Here is a 22,669-nt window from a genome sequence, read left to right on the forward strand (position 1 = left end):
GGTACATTTACCAGAGCAACCCGATGACACCGATGGTTTCAAAAACCGTACGAAGATATCTTTCAGAAGACCATTCAATTCTCCGTGCAGGAGATGAATACAGGGTTCGTCTCTTTGGAGCAGAAGATTCCCCTTCTCAAAAAGCTTGTTCGCATATCGAAGGAAGAAACAATAGAGTTTTGTTTGTGGTGACAAGAACATCCTGTTGACACGTTTTCTCTAGATTCCTGCACAGTGTTTGAGGAAGATGCGCTTTTAGTTGTAGAACTCGTAGTACACTTAGCCGCAGGGCGATCACACTTGCGTTTACTGCCAGCAGAAGAGGTCAGACTCGTAGTACCAGATCCAATTTTACGTTTGAGGAGAGAGCTTGAGGTAGGTGCAGCCAAGGAAGAAGACCTCTGATTCGAAGGTTTTGCTGAGCTTCTATCAAGTGATTTGGCAAAAGCAGAACTTAACTTGGGTCCTTCTTTGCCTGTAGATGGGACTATCACAGTCTTTCTCGACTCTGAAGGGATCTGCTTTGTAGATGAACGTGATGAAGGGCCGGTGATGCTACCTGCTCTCAGCATTGGTTTTGGTGCTGTCCCTGCTGTCTTCTTCGCAGCAGATACTGCAGTGGTAGTGGTGAATGCTGCTCCACTAGTGCTTGATCCTGCAGTGCCAGTACTGGCAGTAGATACAGTGCCGTCCTTCTTGCTCGTTGTTAGAGTCTTGGCTACAGTTGGTTGCATTTTCTTCGTACTTCTTCTTTGAAGAAGAGGCGAAGTGGCTCCCCACTGTTCAATCAGCCTGTCTAGGCACTGACCAAGGGACAGCCACCTTGTTGCGACATGCTTCAGAATCTTGTGTGTCGGGGCATCACAGAGTTCTTGCAGTGCTTTCACTCCTTTGACGCGTTTACTACTTTTGTCCAAGTAGTAGTAAATATCGATGAGAAAGTCATCTAATTCAATGGGTAAGGCCTGAGCCGCGTTCTTGGCCGTATTGTGCATCATATGGCAAGGGCATCCCATGATGTAGCACTCTGGATTTTGTTTGTGGATATAAGCAGCGACTCCTTTGTGCTTGCCCACACCATGACAGAGGCATTATCAGCACAAAAGGAAACACAATTTCCCCACGGAATTTTCCTGTCACTGAACTCATGATCAAGCAGTTTGAAAATGTTTTCTCCAGTGGAATCTTGTTTGCACGCAGGCAAACTTAGCAAACCTTGCTTCACAATCCCAGCACTGTTGTCATAGCACGAAATCAGGACAGGATATAGCTGGGCCTCACCACTGTCATTGCTACCGTCTGTAGCTAGGCTAAATGGAGCTAGTCTAGCAATATCGGCAATAGATGAAGCAGTAACATTTGACAACTCACCAATTACACTGGTCAACAACAAATTTGTTGTCTGCATTTTTAAGCTGATTTAGGACGAATCTGATGCGCTGAATCCAAAACTCACATTAGTTTTGTTCAATCAGGTCAAGTTTTGAGATATGGCCACATGTCGTTTTTTACATTTTTGTTCACATGTACACATGTGTGGAGCATTTAGAAGAAGTTGGTGGGGGTAAAATGTCATGTCAAATAATTGTTTTAATTGGAAATAATTATTTTAATGACAAAAGTATTCAGGTACGATAGTTCTAGGTGATTATGTCGAAAAGGGATCAGTTTGAAGTCATAAAACCTCAAAATCTTCCAAAAATTGGTGAGGCAAAGCATAAAGTTCGTGGATCAAAACTAAAGTTAATGGGGCAGATTTTGTAATAATGTGATACAAAAAAGTTGTATTTCTTGAAATAACGAACTCTGAAGAATGTACAATACCTACATGCGCCAATTTATGACATGCGCTTCTGCTCAAGCTTGGAGTGCCACAGTACGAACCCAAAGATTGGAGACTGTTCATTGACAGCAGCAGACGATCACTGAAATGTGTTCTGCTACACAACGGCAACCAGTTTGCCTCTGTACCCATCGCTCACTCGACTACACTGAAGGAGAAGTATGAAGCGGTGAAGTACGTGCTGGAGAAAATTGGTTATGATCAGCATAAGTGGTTTATTTGTGTTGACCTGAAGATGGTGAACTTTTTGTTGGGACAACAGTCTGGCTTCACCAAGTACCCATGTTTTCTGTGCATGTGGGATAGTAGGGACCGTGCTCAGCATTACACGAAGAAGGACTGGCCTGTGCGGGAGGAATTGGTGCCATGCAAAGAAGAGAACGTCATCAACGACCCTCTGGTGGACAGAGACAGAATACTCTTCCCACCGCTGCACATCAAGCTCGGCTTAATCAAGCAGTTCACCAAGGCTCTGGACAAAGATGGTGACTGCTTCACTTACTGTGCCAGGCTTTTCCAGGATTGACCATGGAGAAGTTGAAAGCTGGCATCTTTGATGGTTCTCAGATCCGTCAGCTCATCAGAGATCCAGAGTTCAAAAACTCAATGACGAAGTGGAACTGGAAGCGTGGAAGACATTTGTTTTGGTAGTGAAGAACTTTCTTGGCAACAATAAGGCCAGAAACTACGCAGAACTTGTCAACAACATGCTGACTGCTTTCAGAAACCTGGGCTGCAACATGAGCATCAAGATGCACTACCTATTTTCACATATGAACCGGTTTCCTGAGAACCTGGGTTCAATGAGTGACGAGCAGGGGGAGAGATTCCATCAGGACATGAAGGAGATGGAGACCAGGTATCAGGGTCGCTGGGACGCAGTCATGATGGCTGACTACTGTTGGAATCTGAAGAGAGACCTCCCTGCCGCTGAACATTCCAGGAGTTCGAAGAAACGGAAGTTCAAGCCCTGAAGTTTGAACAGTGGTGACGCAACATGCAATTTACTTGTACTTACCTTTATCAATGCCCACCATTCAGATGACAGTAATCGATGTTTCTATCATGTAATCAATAAATGTTGTTGGCAAAACATTTTTTCTTAAAAACATGTTTAGGATGATATGTGTTGACAAAAATCAGCTGATAATGCCACAAAAATGTAATTGATTTTGTCACAAGATCTGATTTTTTTCAAATAAACTTAGCACAAAAACCTGACCTGATGGAGAGAAACGGATGCCATTTCCTGATTCAGCAGTGCCCGAATACCTAATTCACTTGTAGAAATCTAGACAACATTCAGAAAGTAAAAAATTGTTGACCAGTGTTCTTTTTTCTTCTTTGTTCTTGTTCTTTTTTTTTTTTCTTTTTTTTTTCTTGCCTTTTGTTCTTGTTTTTTTTTTTTTTTTTTTTTTTTTTTTTTTTGTTCTTGCACATCTTGCACATCTTGCAAGTTTTTGTTCTTGCACATCCATACTTTGAAGCAACTTTTGAATCTGGAAACATCTTTTGAAATTGAGGTCCAGCATGATCTGAGACTGATATGGGCAAGTTATGTTCCACAATAAATCCACTAAAGAGGTTCCTTCGGGTAACATCCTCTTCCTCGCTTGTCCCTTGTTTGGTGAAATAATTCAGAAGTGTACCGGTACTCGTGCTCGAAGATCTCTCCTTTGCAATGTCTGTGTGCCGTTTGCTTCCAACGTGCTTCCGAATATCATCGCGACCTCCGTGCTCAACTGAAATATCAACGCTGCATACTGTACAATACGCATGATGAATTCCTCTTTCAGACTTTCGAATACACGGGTATTGGAGACTGTATTCGGTCTTGTACTTCTGAGACCATTTCTTGGTCTTCGTAAGCTTCTTTTCTGCCATTCCGTAATCAACATCGAGGGTTTGAAGCATCGGTAACTTCGAAGTCGATGTTCCACAGCTGCAGCGCGACTCGTAGAACTCTAGCGGCTGTTAAATTAAACACCGCACGGTGGTCGCGACCGCCCGGGCTGGTACGGGGCCCAGCTGCATGCAGTGAGCGTATCGCATGCATATACACTGTGCATACATACCGCATGCACTGTATTGCACACATACCGCATGCACTGTATTGCACACATACCGCATGCACTAAATCTCAGTGCATGATCGCATAAGCGAGATCCAGACCCAATGTTTCGCTGCTCCTCATTTGAATTTGCAATTTTTTACGTACAATTTGGTAGCAGCGAACGTTATGGAGTTACCACATGCTATACGTAGCAGACGATGCTTTTCATTCAATTCTCATACTAGTACATTCTGATGAGTGAACAGTGCAAAAATATCAAAATTTCGGGAGGATAAGGATAGTGATCGTAAGGGCGGGAGTTTGGGTGAATTTTCGGAAGCCTCCCGATGAAATCGGGAGGGTTGGCATTGCTGGGTATGGTCCAAGGATCATGCGATCAGATTTTGGACTCTGTCCAAAATCCAATATGGCCGCTATGGCGGCCATTTTGAAAAAATATTTGATTTTTTTTTTTTTGCATTTCTGCATGTTTTAAGTGCTTTCCAACCCCCCCCTCAAAAAAAATTTGTTAGAGAAAAAAAATATTTTTGCAACTTTTTTTTCAACAAAATTTCGATTTTTTTTTTGCATTTCTACACGTTATAAGTGATTTCCAACAAAAAAATGCCAAAATTATAATTGCGGCTGATTTTGGAACTTCAGGTGGATATACCCACGTAAAATCAATTTCTGTCTCAAGGAATCTAGTTATGACGAATGAATTGAGTATGTAAAAGTTAAAAGTAAAAGGGAAAGTTGCAAACTATAACTCTGCGAGCACTGTTGACGTCAAATTGAATGAATAGGATATCAGGTTCACTTGAGTGACCTAGCAGTATTGGCGGCAGAGGTTTTGCACTCTACCGAGTGCTCCCCCTCTAGTTTTTTTGTCTTTGAGTTTATTATATTTTCTTAACTTGAGCTGCACTTTGTCTCCCAAACAGTAAAGATGTACGACTCATATGATGTGAAAGGACATCTCATCCTAGGTTTGGAATTTGTGGAAGGAGGTAAGTTTTCTAAGTTTATTTTTTTGAAACTCTGCTGATGTTTGTGTCCATCGAGTCAAATCACACTTAACAGCTAAAACATTCATTATCACCAAATTCTGGTACATTGCTGATTGTGATAAACAGCCAGTTTTTTAAGGACTTTGTTCACTGTGTCAAAGGTTCACACCTTTCAGAAAACGTGGCATTCACATCACATGACTTTTGATTTACGCATCACATATTAAGCAATACCATCTTCGTACTTTGGGAAGTACAAGGTGAAAGTAAAATCAGAGTACAATGACATTTACAAGTGGATACACACCTACATACCTGTACAGAAATCGGGATTAAAAAAATTTTTTTAAACATTAAATGTTCCTAATGTATGGAGATCTTCCATGAAAATGGTACAATTAAAAATTCTTCCCCCCCTCCCCCCCGCCCCCTTTTTGTGACCACATCCAGCTATTATATGTACCTTCTTCATATAATAGCCACTATAATAGCCCATATAAATGTACCACTTCTTGTGGTTAGCATCTGCTCCATTATGTCCTCGTCTCAGGAGGTGCTTACAGAAACAATAGAGGCTTGGCGAGATGTGGAGCCTGTTTTTTGGCAGTCCTTACAGCAGCAGCTTTTAGCCTTGGAATGGCTGTTTTATTCTCAGGCCTATGCAGTTTGCTCAACTCTGGTTATGTGCCAGACCTAAGCAATTTGAATTGCAATTATGTTAGCCACATTTAACCAACCTATCATAAAAGCATTTTCACCATATGTGCTCCGCTCTGAAGTGATGATGGAGAATTTTCTGAAAAGGTGTCAAAGTGATGAAAGTATTGTGACTCGTATGAGCCAACGAAGTCCAAAACCACCAAAACTGTGCAGTGTATTCAAATATTGTTGGATTAATATATACTGTTGAACCCTGTTACTAGTGGGGGATACGTTTCTGAAAAATGCTGTGAATATCGGGGCATTGTTTAAAAAATAAAAAATTTAAACATGGTCTAGGCTCGTGGAAGAGCGATTACACAGAACAAATCAGGACACAACATAACAAATGGAACAGCAGGAGAGGAGAAACAACAACAGCAGGGCAGAAGGAGAAAGTAGTCGGAGACGGACAACCAAGGGACGCAAGTAACGATGAGGGAGCGGTAAGGGAGAATGCAAAGGGTGGACAATATGGATAAATAAGCAAAATTGTGTTTGACCGGTTTGTGATGTTGTCATGGTCTGAGGAGAGAGAAAAGACTGCTGCCTGTCTGCCATAAGGATGAGAGATGTAGTGTAGTAGATAGTAGAAAAATCGTGCAAATTATGATACAAGCATCAAATTTGGTATTTCTGTTCTGCAGGGCTTTCTGATCAAATCTTCCCAATTGGCCATTTGAAAATCCAAATTTTGAAAAATTTGAAGAAAAAAAAACTTAAAATTTTTTTTGAAGTCACAGCTGGCTGAAATTCTTGAAGCGCAAGTGAACATCCCGGACAGAGAACCAAGAGGAGATGCAGTCATCATTGATGGCTCAGCACTTATCAATGCCCTACCTCCATGCACTTCAAAGATATTTGATGACTATGCTGAAGAAGACATCATCCCAAAGGTGGAATCCTATGGTGCCAGGTATGAGAGGGTGGACGTAGTGTTTGATGTGTACAAGAAGTCAAGTCTGAAGTCCGAGGCAAGGTCGAAAAGGGGGCAAGGAATCAGAAGAAGAGTGACAGGAACCAGTAAGACCCCAAGTAACTGGAGAAGCTTTCTTCGAGATGACAGCAACAAGACTGAACCGTTTCACTTCCTTGCGGAAAAGATGTGTGAAGCACAGACGACAAGCACAGTCATTGTCACAAAAGGAGAAGATGCCATTAGCAACACAAGGAAGTCACTGGATGCTGTGTCTCCATGTTGTCATGAAGAAGCTGACACTCGAATATTTGTACACGCCAGGGATGCAACGACGGATGGTAGCAAGTCTATTATCATTAAGGCTAATGACACGGACGTACTAGTCATAGCAATATCTGTACTGCCATCCTTACAGGAACTAGGTTTTGAGAACATGTGGATTGCCTTTGGCCAAGGAGCCAAGGCGCGATGGATTCCAGTCCATGAGGTAGTTTCTGCAATAGGGTCTGAGAAAGCTAGAGGGATCCCATACTTTCATGCGTTCACTGGATGTGACGTCGTGTCTGCCTTCCGTCGTAAAGGGAAGAAAACTGCATGGCAGACTTGGAACGTCTTTGATGATGTTTCTGAAACGTTCACCGATCTCAGCCAGCATCCAACATTGATTCGTGATCTTGACTTTTTTGAAGTTTTTTTTTTTTTTTTTTCAAAATTTGGATTTTCAAATGGCCAATCAGGCAGATTTGATTAGAATCCCCTGGAGAACAAATGTGCCAAATTTGATGCTTGTATCATCATTTGCATGATTCCTCTCAAAAATTGCTGTTATCTGCCCCCACTAATGTCACGGCAGAGAGTTAACTCATCAGCAAAGATATCAAGAGGATTTTCCAGAGGGTAGATTCTGGTGATATGTCGATATACCAGTTATATCGGTGTAACCTTTCATATCGATATGCCAGCATTTGAATTCTGACTATACCGGTAGACCAAAAAAAACGATATGAAAAAATCCCTGGTATATCACCAACAAATCGAAGAAAGGTGTTTAAGGCCCTGTCACACCTTGACGTTTTAGCCAGCGTATGGCAAGGTATCAAAATGTATGTAAAACGCTGGCGTACGCTGAACTATTGATGTTTTTTTCCACTTTTGGACGTATTCATAACGAGTTGGACGTATGCATAACGTATTAGTAACGTACACAGAACGTTTCCATAACATATAGATAACTTATATCAACGAATGCGGAGCGTGTTGTCAGTGTTCACAACCTATGCCCAACGATAGTCTAACTTATGCATAGCGCGCGGCAGCGTATCGCCGACGATCACGTGGCGTAGGCTATTAATAGGCTGTGGTTCGACGATTCAAATCATAACTGCACGAGACATAGAAGTGTCAAGCCGCTATCACACCTTGACGTTTTAGCCAGCGTATGCCGACGTATGAAAAATTTGCCGAATACGCTGGCACACGTCGAATACGTTATGGGTAAGTTTTGTATACGTTAAGAGCACGCTGGAGCACGCTGGCATACGTTGTAGTATGTCGACAAATTTTCAGCATGTTGAAAATTTTTCGACGTCTGCCAGCGTATGACACACATTCCGCATACGCTGGCCATAAGTTGTAGGCACGTTACGCGATCGTTGACACACGTCGACACACATTACTTGTAAGTTACTCATAAGTCGAAACACGTCGAGGTAATGGTTAGCGTCAGTGCTCCAGACTCCTTGGTATTTTTTTTTCTTTCTTCGGCATCATGGTGATGTTGACACTTCGATTTCTAGTGCGGTTATGATTTAAATCGTTGAGCGGCAGCCTATTAATTATATTATATTATAACCGCACTAGAAATCGAAGTGTCAACATCACCGTCATACCGAAGAAAGAAAGAAAAAAAAATAACCAAGGAGTCTGGAACACTGACGCTAACCATTACCTCGACGTGTTTCGACTAATGAGTAACTTACAAGTAACGTGTGTCAACGATCGCGTAACGTGCCTGCAACACGTTACTCATAGGTTAGAAATAAGTTTCGGGTATGCTAAACATTACCTCGATGTGTTTCGACTTATAAGTAACTTACAAGTAACGTGTGTCGACGTGTGTCAACGATCGCGTAACATGCTTACAACTTATGGCCAGCGTATGCGGAACGTGCGAGTCATACGCTGGCATACGTCGAAAAATTTCAAGCATGGAAAATTTGTCTAACAGCTCTGTGTACTACGACGTATGCCAGCATGCTCTTAACGTATACAAAACTTACCCATACGTATTCGACGTGTGCCAGCATTTTAGACGTGTGCCTGCCCCCGCAGGCCCACTGCACCACACCACCCACACCCATCCACACCCCACATCCCCACCCCCACCACCATAACCACCCCACCCCAACCCCACCACCACCACCCCACACCCCCACCTTCCCCCTCAACCACCATATGATAGAGCCGAGAACACTGCCTTGGGGTACTCCAGCCTTTACAGGAAGATGAGATGAAAGAGTTCCGTTGAGAGCCACAAATTGACGATGAGAGTGGAGGAAGTCAATCATCCAAGAGTGGAGTTAGCCTTGGATTCCATAGGCAGATAGTTTGGGCAGCAAGGCAGGATGCCAGACTATCAAAAGCTCGAGATATATACAGAGAGGTGGGCCTGATCTCATGTCTGATATTGAGGGCCTCCACCATTGTTGGGAGAGTAGAAGCAGCATGTTCAAGATAGAGTGACCAGGTCTGAATCCAAATTGATGATCTGAGATGAGGCTGTTGGAGAAAAGGAATGATTTTATGTCAACTGTGATGATGGATTCCACGACCTTGCTGATGATTAGTACAGTAAGCTAATTGGCCTGTAGTTAAGGGGATCCGTTTTTGCAGCTTTTTACGTAATGCTGTGATGTTGGCTGATTTCCAATTTCCCAGGTGGATATATATAGGAGGTAAGTCCTGAAGTGTTATAAAAATAATAATAATAATGCTAACACTAACAGCTTCGTGAATGTCGAAGCAAGTCACACACTATGACCCGCGAATACATGGAGTCCATGAACAGCAAGGTCCAACAGTTCACAGATTCCAGGTATTAAGGCCTCGAGTTTCAGCACTGCGATTATTATTGCAGTAACTCACTTTGTCATTTTCAACACGAGTTGGCATTGTAAGAAAAATAATGCAAGAGTTAGATCTTTACTCTGAGATGAAGGTTGCTTTCAGGGTCTGACAGTGTTCACCCAGTTAACTGCACTCTTTTATCTCTCTCTTTCTTTAAATTTGTATGAATACCACTGATAGTCCCAATTATTTATTCTTATATTGTTTTTGGGAAACAAATCTTGTGTAAATATGTTAAATCTTTTTCAAAATGAAGCAACTGTTATCAAGTCCCGCTGCCAAAAAGATGTCGAGGTTTCTAAAAACAAATGAAAACATTTTTCATGCCTTGAACCAAGAGTCCAGCCTGAGCGGTGGAACCAATGGTCAGGATGGGGATGGAATCTAATCATTAGCTGAAAAGATGACGTTTAAGCCTCATTCTTCATTGAGAACGGAGTCCTATCTTTGGGCTATCTGGGTGAGGTGAGGAAACGTCACATGGACAATTGGATACCCTAGCAATTAACCTGGCCGTATCCCTGCCACCAAATTATAGAAAAGGACAGTTTATAGAGCACATATTTCTCTCCTGACTAGTGTGTAAGACTGTTGTAAGGTGTTATGATTGAGATGTACCTGTGTCGTGCTTTACAGAAGGAATGCCAGTTTACTTGTGCCTTTCTGAGCATGTATCACCACCACCCAATCAAACGCTTGATAATTACAGATCAAAGTAGATTTGATGCTGCTTCTGGCCCAACCTGGCATGTCCCATTGGCCAATAGGACATGGTGTAAACTGCCCTAATTGACAAAATACTAATGTGTTTAAAGAGTCCTAATAATGCTTCTCTATCAATGTGTGCAGATACGCTTGGTAAATATCTCTGCCAGTATCAAAAGCTTTCAGAGAGACATGCGTGGCATATTATGGTCCAGGTGAGCTGATTTAACTTTATTGTCATCACATGTGATGTTTCTATGCCCGTCACCGGAGGTATTGTGTTTTCAGGTCATATGTCTGTACATACGCCTGTCTGTGCCAATATTCTCTGTTTTCTCTGCAACTGCTTATCTGATTGACACAAAATTTTCACAATGTGAGCAACTACTCATGTAGAATGTTTTCATGATAATTATGATGTCATATGTCACGTCGTGTGGCAGCCATTTTGGAAAAATGGAAAAAAACTTGGACCTCTATCTCCGAAACCGCTCCATGGAAAAAAATTGAAACTGGGCACTTGTCAAGTACTCCCCATGGGAAACGAGTATTTTTTTGTTGTTTTTGTTGTTGATGTCATCGGCGGCTTCGTTATCACATCATAATTGCATACGTTGAACGCTTTATCCAATCAGAATGAATATTTTTGAGGGTCATCTCAGGCTAAATTCTCAAAACTCTCAAACCTTTCTTCCTCCTCCAAATCCTTGTGGCGTCTAATCAAATCTGTTTCTGGTGTATGCTCCCCCTTCATCGCCTCCCTTACCTCAAATGGCCGCACTGCTGACACTGCACGTGAAAAGGCTGAATGGCTAAACTCAGTGTTTGCATCTAAATCTTGTGTGCGAAACCCATCGCTTTCTGTACCCACCTTACCCAGTCACACCCAACTGTCCCTGCACTCTGTGACATAGTCTGGCACCCTGCCCTGCTCACCAAACTCTCTTCCTATGGTATCCAAGGCCATCTCCACTCATGGCTTGCAGACTTCCTCTCCTGTCGCAGTCAACGTGTTGCCCGAAATGGAGTTCTCTCATCCCCTCTTCCTGTCCAGGCTGCAGTTCCTCAAGGTAGCGTTCTGGGCCCTGTTCTTTTTCTGGTTTTCATCAATGATCTCTCCGACTCTCTGGAAAATCCTCTTTATCTCTTTGCTGTTGACTCCACCCTCTGCTGTACCATCTGTCATCCCTCAGACCAGCAAGCAGCAGCTTCTTCACCCTCTGCAGATCTGGATAAAATCACAAACTGGTCTAAGACGTGGAACATGTCTTTCAATCCTGACAAATCTCACACTCTCATGATGTCTCTCCGAAAGGACCATCTGGAACCTCCCCCCCCCCCCCCGCCCACCAATCTACTTTCTTATCAATCCTCTGCAAGAAGTCCTTTCCTTCAAGCTTATGGATCTCACTATCTGCCATGATCGTTCCTGGGAAAGCCACATTTCCAACCTGGCCTCCCAAGCCAGTCGCTGACTGGGAATCCTCCATCGTGCAAAGTCCTTCCTCAGCCCTCCTGAACTCCTGATCACATACAAAGCTTTCGTCTGCAGTCTGTTGGAGTACTGCTCTCCCCTCAGGGCTGGTGCTCCTGCCACTCACCTTTCTCGGTTTCACGATGTGGAAACCAATTCATTTAGGATCATTGGCATCTCCCGCGACGAGGCTGAGTCTTTGGGCCTCGCACTCTCTCACCGCACAGGTCAGTGGTCGTTCTGTCTTCTACCATCTCCTCTCTTGTCTCGCCCCCCCCTGCTCTGTCTGTCTGCCTGCTCCCCCCCATATTTCCGCAGGGCGCTCAAGGTCCGCCAGCAACCCCCTTCTGGTAAAACTACCAAAATCACGAATCACTGCTCACCTTCGCTCTTTCATTCCTCTTTTTTCCTGCTTTTGGAATAAACTCCCTCACTCTCTTCAATCCCATTCTTCCCTCCAGGCCTTCAAAACAGTTGTTCACCACCACCTCTTATCTTCCCCAATCCAAAACCTCAATCTTTTCCACCCCCGTTAATCCACCTCCTTCAAATTCCCTGCTTTCCTTTCTGAATATCCCTGTAATGTCCATCTTCTATTCCCCATGTTCCCCGCCCCATCCCTCTCCCTTCCACAGATCTCCTAATGTCTTTGTTCCCCACTGTTTTGTCCTTCCCTCTTCCACCCCTCTTATCTCATGCCCCCCTTACTGTGCGTCGTGTTTTAGCTCTCATACAAGCCTCGGCAATGGAAACAAAACAAAAAATTGTATTGGGGGGGTGGGTGGGGGGGATTGATGCCGTCATTGTTCACGTGATTCCGCAGCCATTTAAAAAAAAATATATATATATATATATATATATATATATATATATATATATATATATATATATATATATATATATATACATAAAAACCTTCAAAATTCTCCTCTGAAACGGCTGAACAGATCGAGGCGAAACTTTTACAGGTATGATCGTCTTTCCATGAGGAACAGAAAGTTATCCACCTTTGACGTCTTGGGTCACATGGTTTGGCAGTTATGATTTTTTGAAGATTAAACTTTTAAAACTCCTCTCTCTTCTCTAAAACTGCCTGACAGATCAAAGGGAAACGTCACACCCACATGTTCACCAAGCCTTGGTGATACCATGGTGTACACAAATAATTAATAGGTCACATGATCTGGCAGCCACATCTGATTGAGTGAAAATCTTTTAAAAATTATTTATCTTGAACCGTTTCATCAATCGACGTGTAACGTCACAGTTATGATCTAGTAGTGATGGGGAATATATATATATATATATATATATATATATATATATATATATATATATATATATATATATATATATATATTTTTATTTAAATTTCAACCTGATGGGACACATAGTTTGGTAGCCAGAATTGTATAACATTTTGAATCTTGGTTCAGCAATTTAAATTAAACTTGGCACAAGCATGTACAATGATGTAATTATGTGGGTGGAGGCATATCTGGTGATGTTGCCATGTCAAAAAGTGCCATTCTAGTTTAATATAACTTAAAGAATAAAAAAATATTTAGTAACAACATATAAAAAGTAAAAATCGGTCTGTATCCATGTTTTAATCTCTTTCATGTCTTTCCAGATGTTTTCTGCGATTGAACATATGCATGACCAGAATATCGCTCATCTGGACCTAAAGGTAACTCACTGCACCACACGCTTGTTGATTCAGACTGGTGGTATAATGGTTAGAGCGTCCGCTCCGAGTCTGGTGGGTCGGTGGTTTGAACCTGACTGAGTCATACCAAAGACTTTTAATCGAGTATGTGCTGCTTCCTTGCTTAATATTTAGCATTTAAAAGGATAGAGAATGTACAAACAATGGTGAGAAGGAAATGACATTCCACCCAGTATAACCCTTGCCCAGAAACTGCTTCAGCAGCACCAATACTCTGTATAAAGTATGATAAATCAAAATCATTGAAAATATTTTTGTGACACAAACAAAGAGCAAGGACGGGGTGTAGGAGGGGCGGAGGGTGAGGGGGGGGAGTGGAGTTGGGACATTTATATTGATTTGCGGTCATTTTTTTTTTTTTTTTTTTGTATACCTTGGTCGAGGCTCGTATGAGAGCGAACACACAACTCACAGCAAGGAGGCATGAGACAAGAGGGGCGGGAGTGGAACGGACAAAACAGTGGGGAACAGACACATTAGGTGAACTGTGGAAGGGAGAGGGATGGGGATGGGACGGGGAACATGGCGAAGAGAAGATGGACATTTCAGGGACTTTCAGGAAGGAAAGCAGGAGAAATGAAGGAAGTGGGCTTGGGTGGATTATCGGGGGTAGAAAAGATCGAGGATTTGGATGGGGGAAGATAAGAGGTGGTGGTGAACAGCTGTTTTGAAAGCCTGGAGGGAAGAATGGGAAAGAATAGAGTGAGGAAGTTTATTCCAAAGGCGGGAAAAAGAGGAATGAAAGAGTGAAGATGAGCAGTGATTCGTGATTTTGGTAGTTTTACCAGAAGGGGTTGTTGGCGGACCTTGAGCGCCCTGTGGAAATGTGGTGGGGACAAATCGCAGAGAGAGCAGGGGGGCAAGGCTGGAGAGGAGTCGGTAGAAGACAGAAAGACCACCGACCAACCTGCGGTGATTGAGTGAGAGGCCCAAAGACTCAGCTTCATTGCGGGAGATGCCGATGATCTTAAATGCCCTGGTTTCGACAGCGTGAAGCCGAGAAAGGTGGGAGGCAGGAGCACCAGCCCAGAGGGGAGAGCAGTACTCCATCAGGCTACGGACAAAAGCTTTGTAAGTGGTCAGGAGCTCAAGAGGGCCGAGGAAGGACTTAGCACGACGGAGGATTCCCAGTCGGCGACTGGCTTTTGAGGCGAGGTTGGAAATGTGACTTTCCCAGGAAAGGTCATGGCAGATAGTGAGACCCAGAAGCTTTAAAGAAGACTTCTTCCAGAGGATTGTTGAGAAAGTGGATGGGGGGTTTTGTAAACGGTCCTTTCGAAGAGACATAGTGAGAGTGTGAGATTTGTCTGGATTGAAAGACATGTTCCACGTGTTGGACCAGTTTGTGATTTTATCCAGATCTGCAGTGAGTGAAGAAGCTGCTACTTGCCGGTCTGAGGGATGACAGATGGTACGGCAGAGGGTGGAGTCGTCGGCAAAGAGAAATAGAGGATTTTCCAGAGAGTCCGAGAGATCATTGATGAAAACCAGAAAAAGAACAGGGCCCAGAACGCTACCTTGAGGAACTCCAGCCTGCACAGGAAGAGGGGATGAAAGAACTCCATTTAGGGCCACACGTTGACTGCGACAGGAGAGGAAGTCTGCGAGCCATGAGTGGAGATGGCCTTGAATACCATGGGAAGAGAGTTTGGTGAGTAGGGCAGGGTGCCAGACTGTGTCAAAAGCACGTGATATGTCCAGGGATACGGCTCGGATTTCCTGTCTGGCATTGAGGACCTCCATCCATTGATGGGAGAGCAGAAGCAGCATATCCAGGGTAGAGTGACCTGGTCTGAAACCAAATTGATTATTGGAAATCAAGCCATTGGAGAAGAGGAAGGATTTCATATCTGAGGCGATGATGGATTCCATCACCTTGCTGATGATTGGGAGAAGGCTGATTGGTCTGTAGTTATAGGGATCTGTTTTTGCACCTTTTTTATGCAGGGCAGTGATGTTAGCAGATTTCCAAGCAGATGGCAGATGACCTTGGGCAAATGAGAGGGTGAATAGAACAGAGAGAGGGTGAGCAAGAGCAGAAGAGCAGGCTTTGAGGACACGTGGGCTGATGCCGTCTGGACCGGTTGCAGAATCTGACTCGAGGTTTGAAAGCAAGCTCTCCACCTTGTCAGGAGAAAAGGATACAGAGTCCAGGGACAGTTGGGTGCGACTGGGTAAAGTGGGTAGAGATAGTGATGGGTTTAGGACACAAGATTTAGCTGCAAACACCGAGTTTAGACATTCAGCTTTATCACGTGTGGAATCAGCAGTGCGGCCATTTGAGGTAAGGGAGGGGATGGAGGGGGAACATACACCAGAAACAGATTTGATTAAACGCCACCAGGATTTTGAGGAGGGAGAGAGGTTTGAGAGTTCAGACTTGAGATGAGAAAGATGTTGTTTTCTGGCTCTCCTGAGGGTAGATACACACTTGTTCCGAGCTTTGTGGAAAGAACTGAGATTGCCCTCAGTTGGGTTTGCTTTCCATGAGGCAAAGGCAAGTTGTTTCAGGACAACTGCCTCGCCACAAGCTTCAGTAAACCAAGGGCGGGAGGAAGGGTAAGACAACTGAACACGAGAGGGGATAAATCTGTGCATGAGGGAGAGCAAGTTTCTTTGAAAGAATTCCCAGGATGAGTTGATGTTTGAGAAAGTAGTGATAGGAGACCAGTCTGTCAGTTTGATGGCTGCTCGGAGACCCTGCCAGTCGGCTTGAGTGAAATGCCAGACTCGACGGCGGTGAGGTGGTTCTCTGATAACAGCCAGAGAGATGTCCACTTTGACAAGGACGTGGTCAGAAGAACCAATTGGAGCGAAGGAAGAGCAGCAGATATTGTCAGGGAAATTTGTCAAAATCAGATCCAGAAGAGATGGAGTACCATTGGTTGAGATCCGGGTCGGGAAGTTGACCGATTGAGTCAGTCCCAATGATTCGCAGAAAGCTTTTGCTGAGGTGCCATGGCAGGTGAGAGAGGTACCCACACCCAACCAACTGGCGTGATGACAATTGAAGTCACCACATAAGAGGAAGAGAGAGTTTGGATGAGAAGATAGAAGATGGTCCATGTTTTCGGATAGTGAGGTGTAGATGGAGTCATCACTGTTCGGTGGACTGTACAGTACACATATAAACATGAGGTGGGAGTGGAGGGGAAGCCAAAGCCAGAGGTATTCCTGGGGGTGTGGGGGAGTGAGAGCAGTGCATGGAGAGTGAGGAATAGAGTCTTTGATGAAGAGAGCAACACCTCCACCAGGACGAGGCTCAGGTCTGTCATACCGTAAGAGGGAGTAGCCAGAGAGAGATACTTGGGAGTCAGACACGTCTTGGGAGAGGAAAGTTTCTGTTAGGCAGATAATGTCTGGTTTGTCAGTGGCAACCTGTATGGAAAGATCTGAAAGGTTTGAGCGAAGGCCCCGGATATTTGAGGTCCACACTTTTAATGAAGAGGAAGGGGAGGAGGCTTTTGGTGCAGGAGGTGGAGGGGGAGGGGGAGGGTAGGACAAGGGACGAGGGGGGCAGGTAAGGAGGGTTGCTGAAGGAGTGTGGGGTATTGCAGAACAGCGAGCGGAGGGGGCCGAATGAGGAGGAGAAAAGGCTCTGTGGTGCTGGGGGAGAGGGGGGACAAGAGACAAGGAAGAAGGCAGTTGAAGATTTGAGGAGGTGGAGTGAAGAGATGGAGGTGAGAGGGCAGTGGAGGGAGGCAGGTTGGTGGATGAGAGGGGGGCAACTTTGAGAAGGAAGAGTGAGGGGGTGAAAGGTGGGAGAAAGGTGAGGGGGGATTTTTGAGAGAGGTGAGAGGGAGGCTTGGAGGGAGAAGAGTGGGATGGTTGCTTTGAGAGTGAGAGTGAGGGGTGAGGGGGGTGAGTTGGCACTGAAGTTGGAAAAAAAAGAATGGTTGATGGAAAGCGAGCATCCATGGCAAACTGTGGTTTTTAAAAGTTTTAGGTCAGAGATGCGATTTAACACAATTCTTGATGGATGCAATGAAGGCGAATTCAGAGCATGGAGAGAAGAAGCGCTGTAATAGTTGGATTTTTTAGGCAAGGAATGAAGGAGAGGTCGAAATGAGAGCAGTCTGTTAAAATAGCAGAAGAGTAGTGCATTGTGAAACAGTAAAGAGTACCACATGTGTGAGAGAGGAAGATGAAGCATTATAAGATCGTTTTGTAGTTAAAAATAATGTATGAGAGAGTTCAACAGATTCGGTCATGGAAGTGTAAAAAAAAAAAAAAAAAAAAAATCGAGGAAGAAGACGAGGAGGAGATTAAGAGGAAGAAGAAGAAGCAGAATCGGGAGAAGGTGAGCGTGTTGTTGTTGGGTATATATATATATATTTTTTTGTTGTTAATATTAATATATGAGAGTTCAACAGATTAGGTCATGGAAGTGTAAAAAAAAAAAAAAATCGAGGAGGAAGTTAAGAGAAAGAAGAAGAAGAAGCAGAATCAGGAGAAGGTGAGCGTGTTGTTGTAGGGTATTTTTTTTTATTTTTTATTTTTTCTTTTTTTTGAGATAAAGAGATTAGTTGGGAGAATGGGGGATGTTTGGAAAGTGGGGAGGATCAAAATTGAAGGTAATGGGGAGAAAAAAACAAACAAAAAAAACAAACGATCGAACACCGAGTGGAACCGGTAGGCCTCAAGCCTAGGCCTAGGCCTCAAGCACAGGTAAGAACGTCGACAAAAATACTCACAAAATAGCACGATTTTTGAAACAAAACCGAACTAGCAACACACAGTAACATGTAGGTGAGAAAATTAAACAGTTAAAACGGGACAAATAACAACCGGAAACTTAGCTTTGAGAACATCAGCAGGGAGCCCCGATGGAGACCTCTCGCTGCTCTAAAACCAGAACCGGGTTTTGATTTATAGCTCACCCGGAACACAGTTCTCGGGAGCTTATGGGATGGTGCGTCGTTCGTCCGTCCGTCCGTCTGCCCACAAATACTTTCAACTTCTTTGGAACTACACATAAGATTTTGATGAAACTCTATCACAATGTTCATCACCGTGTATGTACCAAAGTTTGGTTACGGCATTAAAAAAAACATTGGGGTCTGAAGGGGTCGAAGAAGGGAGTTTACAGGGGGATTGCCCACCCCCCCCCCCCGAAATATGTATTTACTTTCTTCTCCGTAACTACACACACAATTTTGATGAAACTTGACCACAATCCTCACCACCCATGATCTACCAAAGTTTGTTCATGATATGAGAAAAATCGGGGAATAAGGGGTAGTAAGGAGGGTGCCACCCAAAATATGTACTTACTTTCTTCTCCGAAACTACACACACAATTTAGATGAAATTTGACCACAACCATCATCACCTGTGATGTACCAAAGATTGTTCACACCATTAAAAAAAAATCGGGGCCTAAGGGTGTCTACAGTGGATTGCCCCCAAAAAGTGGTTTTTGCTTTCTTCTCAGAAACTACATACACAATTCCGATGTAACTTGACCACCGCCTTCATCACCCGGGATGTACTAAAGTTTGTTCACGACATTAATAAAATTTGGGTGCAAGTGATTCTACATAGGAATTCCTTACCCCCCCTCCCCCCCCCCCCAAAAGAGGCATTTGCTTTCTTTTTTCTCAGAAACTACATACACAATTCCGATGAAACTTGACCACCGTCTTCATCAACAATGATGTACTAAAGTCTGTTCATGACATGAAAAAAATTGGGGTCTCAGGCATTCTACATGGGTGTTGCCCCCCAAAATATGTATTTGCTTTCTTCTCTGAAACCATACACACAATTTTGATGAAATTTGATCCCAACCTTTATCACCTGTGATGTACCAAAGTTTGTTCATGGCATGAAAAAAATAATCCAAAGGTATTTACTTTCTTCTGCATGACATATTTGTTTGGTCATCCATGCCCACCAGTTCTTCCCTGATTATCTTATCCAGCCACTACCAGGTGAGCGCACAGGGGTATTGTCCCTACGTTTATGTATGTGATGTGGTTGTGGGGGGGGGGGAGGGGGGTGAGTGGAGGTTCAGAAAGAATAAATCTTGTATTGATACAAATGTGCTTTTGGCCGAATATGGTCAGTGTTGAAAATGTATCTTTATTTTATTACTCAGCACATGCAAAGCGAAAAGTGGGGTTAATCAATAGGTTTACTTCTGTCGATCAACAAATGCCAGTTTATGATCGGGGAACAATTTCATTTCAATCAAATGTTACATTTTGAACACAATTCGGAAAACGAACCTGCAGTTTAACAGTATTTTAGCTCTGAAGTCTTCCCGATCATGCATGTGCTTAGAAGAGTGAAATATATATATATATATATATATATATATATATATATATATATATATATATATATATATATATATATATATATATATATATATATATATATATTGTTGCGGTCTTCACGCCGCGTGGCGTGCGGCAGCCACGTAACTCGAATCGCGGCACGTCGCCCACCGGACGGACAATCCAGTCGTGACCCTCTCGGACTAACGCCGGGAACCAGTCACGGGTGGACCTTTCGGTCTCACCCGCGATCGAGCCAATCAGCCCCCCGCGTGGGATAGGGTTGCTCGCCAAATTCGAACTACCTAAGTACCCACGCGGAGGGTAGACCGGCGATCGCACCTCGCCGCAGGTCGATCTCTCGGGACACGGGCCACTTAAGCGACCCGCTCCGTACTATCAGAATAACCGAGCGGTGTTATCGTCGACCTCGACGGTTCGATTAATTATCGGGCGTACTCAGCCCACTACCAACCCTTTACGTGAAGCAAGATGGGGATTCAATGGAGGAAAAAGACGAAGCGAAGCGGGAGAACAGTTCAACAATAAAGCACATTTATTCGCGACACACGGGAAAGCACACAAATACAATTCCACCAAATGCACACACAAAAAAGAAAACACAATTCCATTTACACAAAAGCAAACATAAAAGTGAAAACACAGTGCAGAGCTAATACCGACTACCGAGCACACGGCAACACTTATACAATTCTACTTCACAGACGGCGCCGACAACACATACCCAAAACCAAGGAAAAGAAATACCCTCAAGAATGAGGTAGGCCTGGGGCCGAGACCTGGTCGGGCCTACCCGTCTGGTGATGAGACGCGGAGCGGCGATGGCCCCGCAACCCGCGGGCCTCGTGGACAGTGCCTGGCTGGGGGTGGGAACGGGGCCCCCTTGGTCGCACTATCTCAGCGCGGGGGGAAACAGGAGGGGGGTTGCTGATGCTCGGGGTATAGAGGATCTTTATTATATGCGACGAGCGTCTCCACCTCGGCCAGGTCGCGCTGCCGGCCTCCCAGGGGTGCAGCTCCTTGCACGACGCGAGCACCCCCTCGTCCGGTGTCGCCGCCTCTCCACAGCTCGTCCCCTCCGTTCCGACTTCAACGCACACGACGAGCAGCTCCACCGCCCGCGAAGTCTTGACTCTCTGTTCCGACTCCTTCGCCTCGTTCCGACCTTTACCACTCGTTCCGACTCCTTCCTTCCTCGTTCCGACTTTTACTACTTCTTTGACTGACGAACACCGTCCTTTTATCCCCCCCGTAACTTCGCCTTTGACCCCCTCCCTTTGACCTTTCAACTCGCTCCCCATTGGCCCGAGAAAAAGTGGGCGTGAAGGCTTTTTGATCCACAAATTTGCATATATCGATCGCCCTGGGGGCGGGGCCACCCGCCCTCGCTCACCGATTGGACGGCAAAAAGTGGGCGTGTGTCGTTTTGGATCCGTTTTTGAAGCAGAAAATCCGTGATTTTGTACACGCTGTTCAACGTGCGCCCTACACGAGTCCAGCATCGGTGCCCATGAGTGGCGCGAGATGACGGTGATGCGATGGTGGCGAGTTGTGACGGTAAAGGTCATGGCGGTTGTGGTGAAGCGGCGTTGTGGTTGGTGGTTGTTGTTGTGGTTGTGATGGTGGCGATTGGTCCAAAATAAAGATAGTAAAAGAAAAACGGCTATCCTGAAGAGTCGCAGCACGTATAAATGACATGTATTCCCACTAGACAACGGGTTTGGGCCTAACTACACATGTACTTACCGAGATACCTCACCTAAGGGACCTGAATGGTGGTTTGCGAATCTGGTAACCACAACACTACCCCCTTCCCTTTTTACAGACTCGTCCCGAGTCGTCAAATTTTCGTGTGCCATCATGTGTAGTTTTCCCTAGTACACTTTACCTACGGATCCCTGAGTGCGACATTCATGGTATTCGTGTCCCCAAAATAAATAACCTGAGGGCTGCGTAACTACCTAAACAAACTCACTCACACGGACGACTTAAATAAAATTGCCGGCGCTAAGACATACATGCCGGGGGCGCACTCATATGTACAGTACATCTTAACCTTAACTTACAAATCTTACACTAAACCATGGCCCAGGATCATTGAACTCTGCAAAAGAAAGCAGTTAGCAGGGAGCCAGGCTGCCCACATGCAGTCTCTGACTCAAACAATGCAGGTGACAGGGAACGTGGCTGGCTGCTCACACGCAGTCCAAGGCCTTCCCTTTTGAACTGAACTCAGTGAACCACAACGGTGCATGGGCCGCACAAACGTAGTCTCCGTGCCAGCTCAAGTGGCACACGCAATGAGCACAACGAATGGATGCATGAACACAAACACGGTGCACGGGCCGCCACTGCAGGCCCGTGTTGTAGCTGCCAACAGGGCAGTTCTCGCAGCTTGCAAACTGTTGCTTTCTGATCCTGGCGCACATGGAAATGAACAGGGGGGGCAAAGCAAAAATTGAACGGGGCTTGTGAACATGGGCAGTGGGCATGGCATGGCAAAGGTGAGCAGGCAAACACAGCCCGCAGAAGAAGGCCGCTGCAGGCAAACACAGCCGGCAGACAAACTGGCCGGCACAGGCCTCGAAGAAAAACAGCCAGCAGCTGAACTGGCCGGCACAGGCCTTGCAGCACACAGCTGCCGATGATCCAGCCGGCACAGGCCTCGCAGCAAAACAACAGCTGCCGATGAAGTTGGCCGGCCTCCGCCCCGAAGAAAAACACGGCCAGCCGATGGAGTTGGCTAGCCTTTGCCGTTCAGTGGAGGTTGGTGGAGGGAGTGCGGTGGTGCTGGCCACTTGGAAGGCGG

The 22,669-nt window shown here is 44.7% G+C and overlaps 1 protein-coding gene across 1 annotated transcript in view; it reads left to right on the forward strand.

Annotated features, from left to right (window-relative positions):
* The window catches only part of LOC147022151 (uncharacterized), a 65,712-nt gene that overhangs the window by 25,928 nt on the left and 17,115 nt on the right, over positions 1–22,669 (forward strand). Inside the window, exons 14-16 of the mRNA XM_085892793.1 lie at positions 4,841–4,906; positions 10,500–10,570; positions 13,463–13,519. Coding sequence (XP_085748919.1) covers positions 4,841–4,906; positions 10,500–10,570; positions 13,463–13,519 — 194 coding nt within the window. The remainder of the gene's footprint in view (positions 1–4,840; positions 4,907–10,499; positions 10,571–13,462; positions 13,520–22,669) is intronic.

The sequence above is a fragment of the Eptatretus burgeri genome, chromosome 8, assembly GCF_056783735.1.
Source record: "Eptatretus burgeri isolate ZD-2024b chromosome 8, Ebu_testis_v1, whole genome shotgun sequence".
NCBI lineage: Eukaryota > Metazoa > Chordata > Myxini > Myxiniformes > Myxinidae > Eptatretus > Eptatretus burgeri.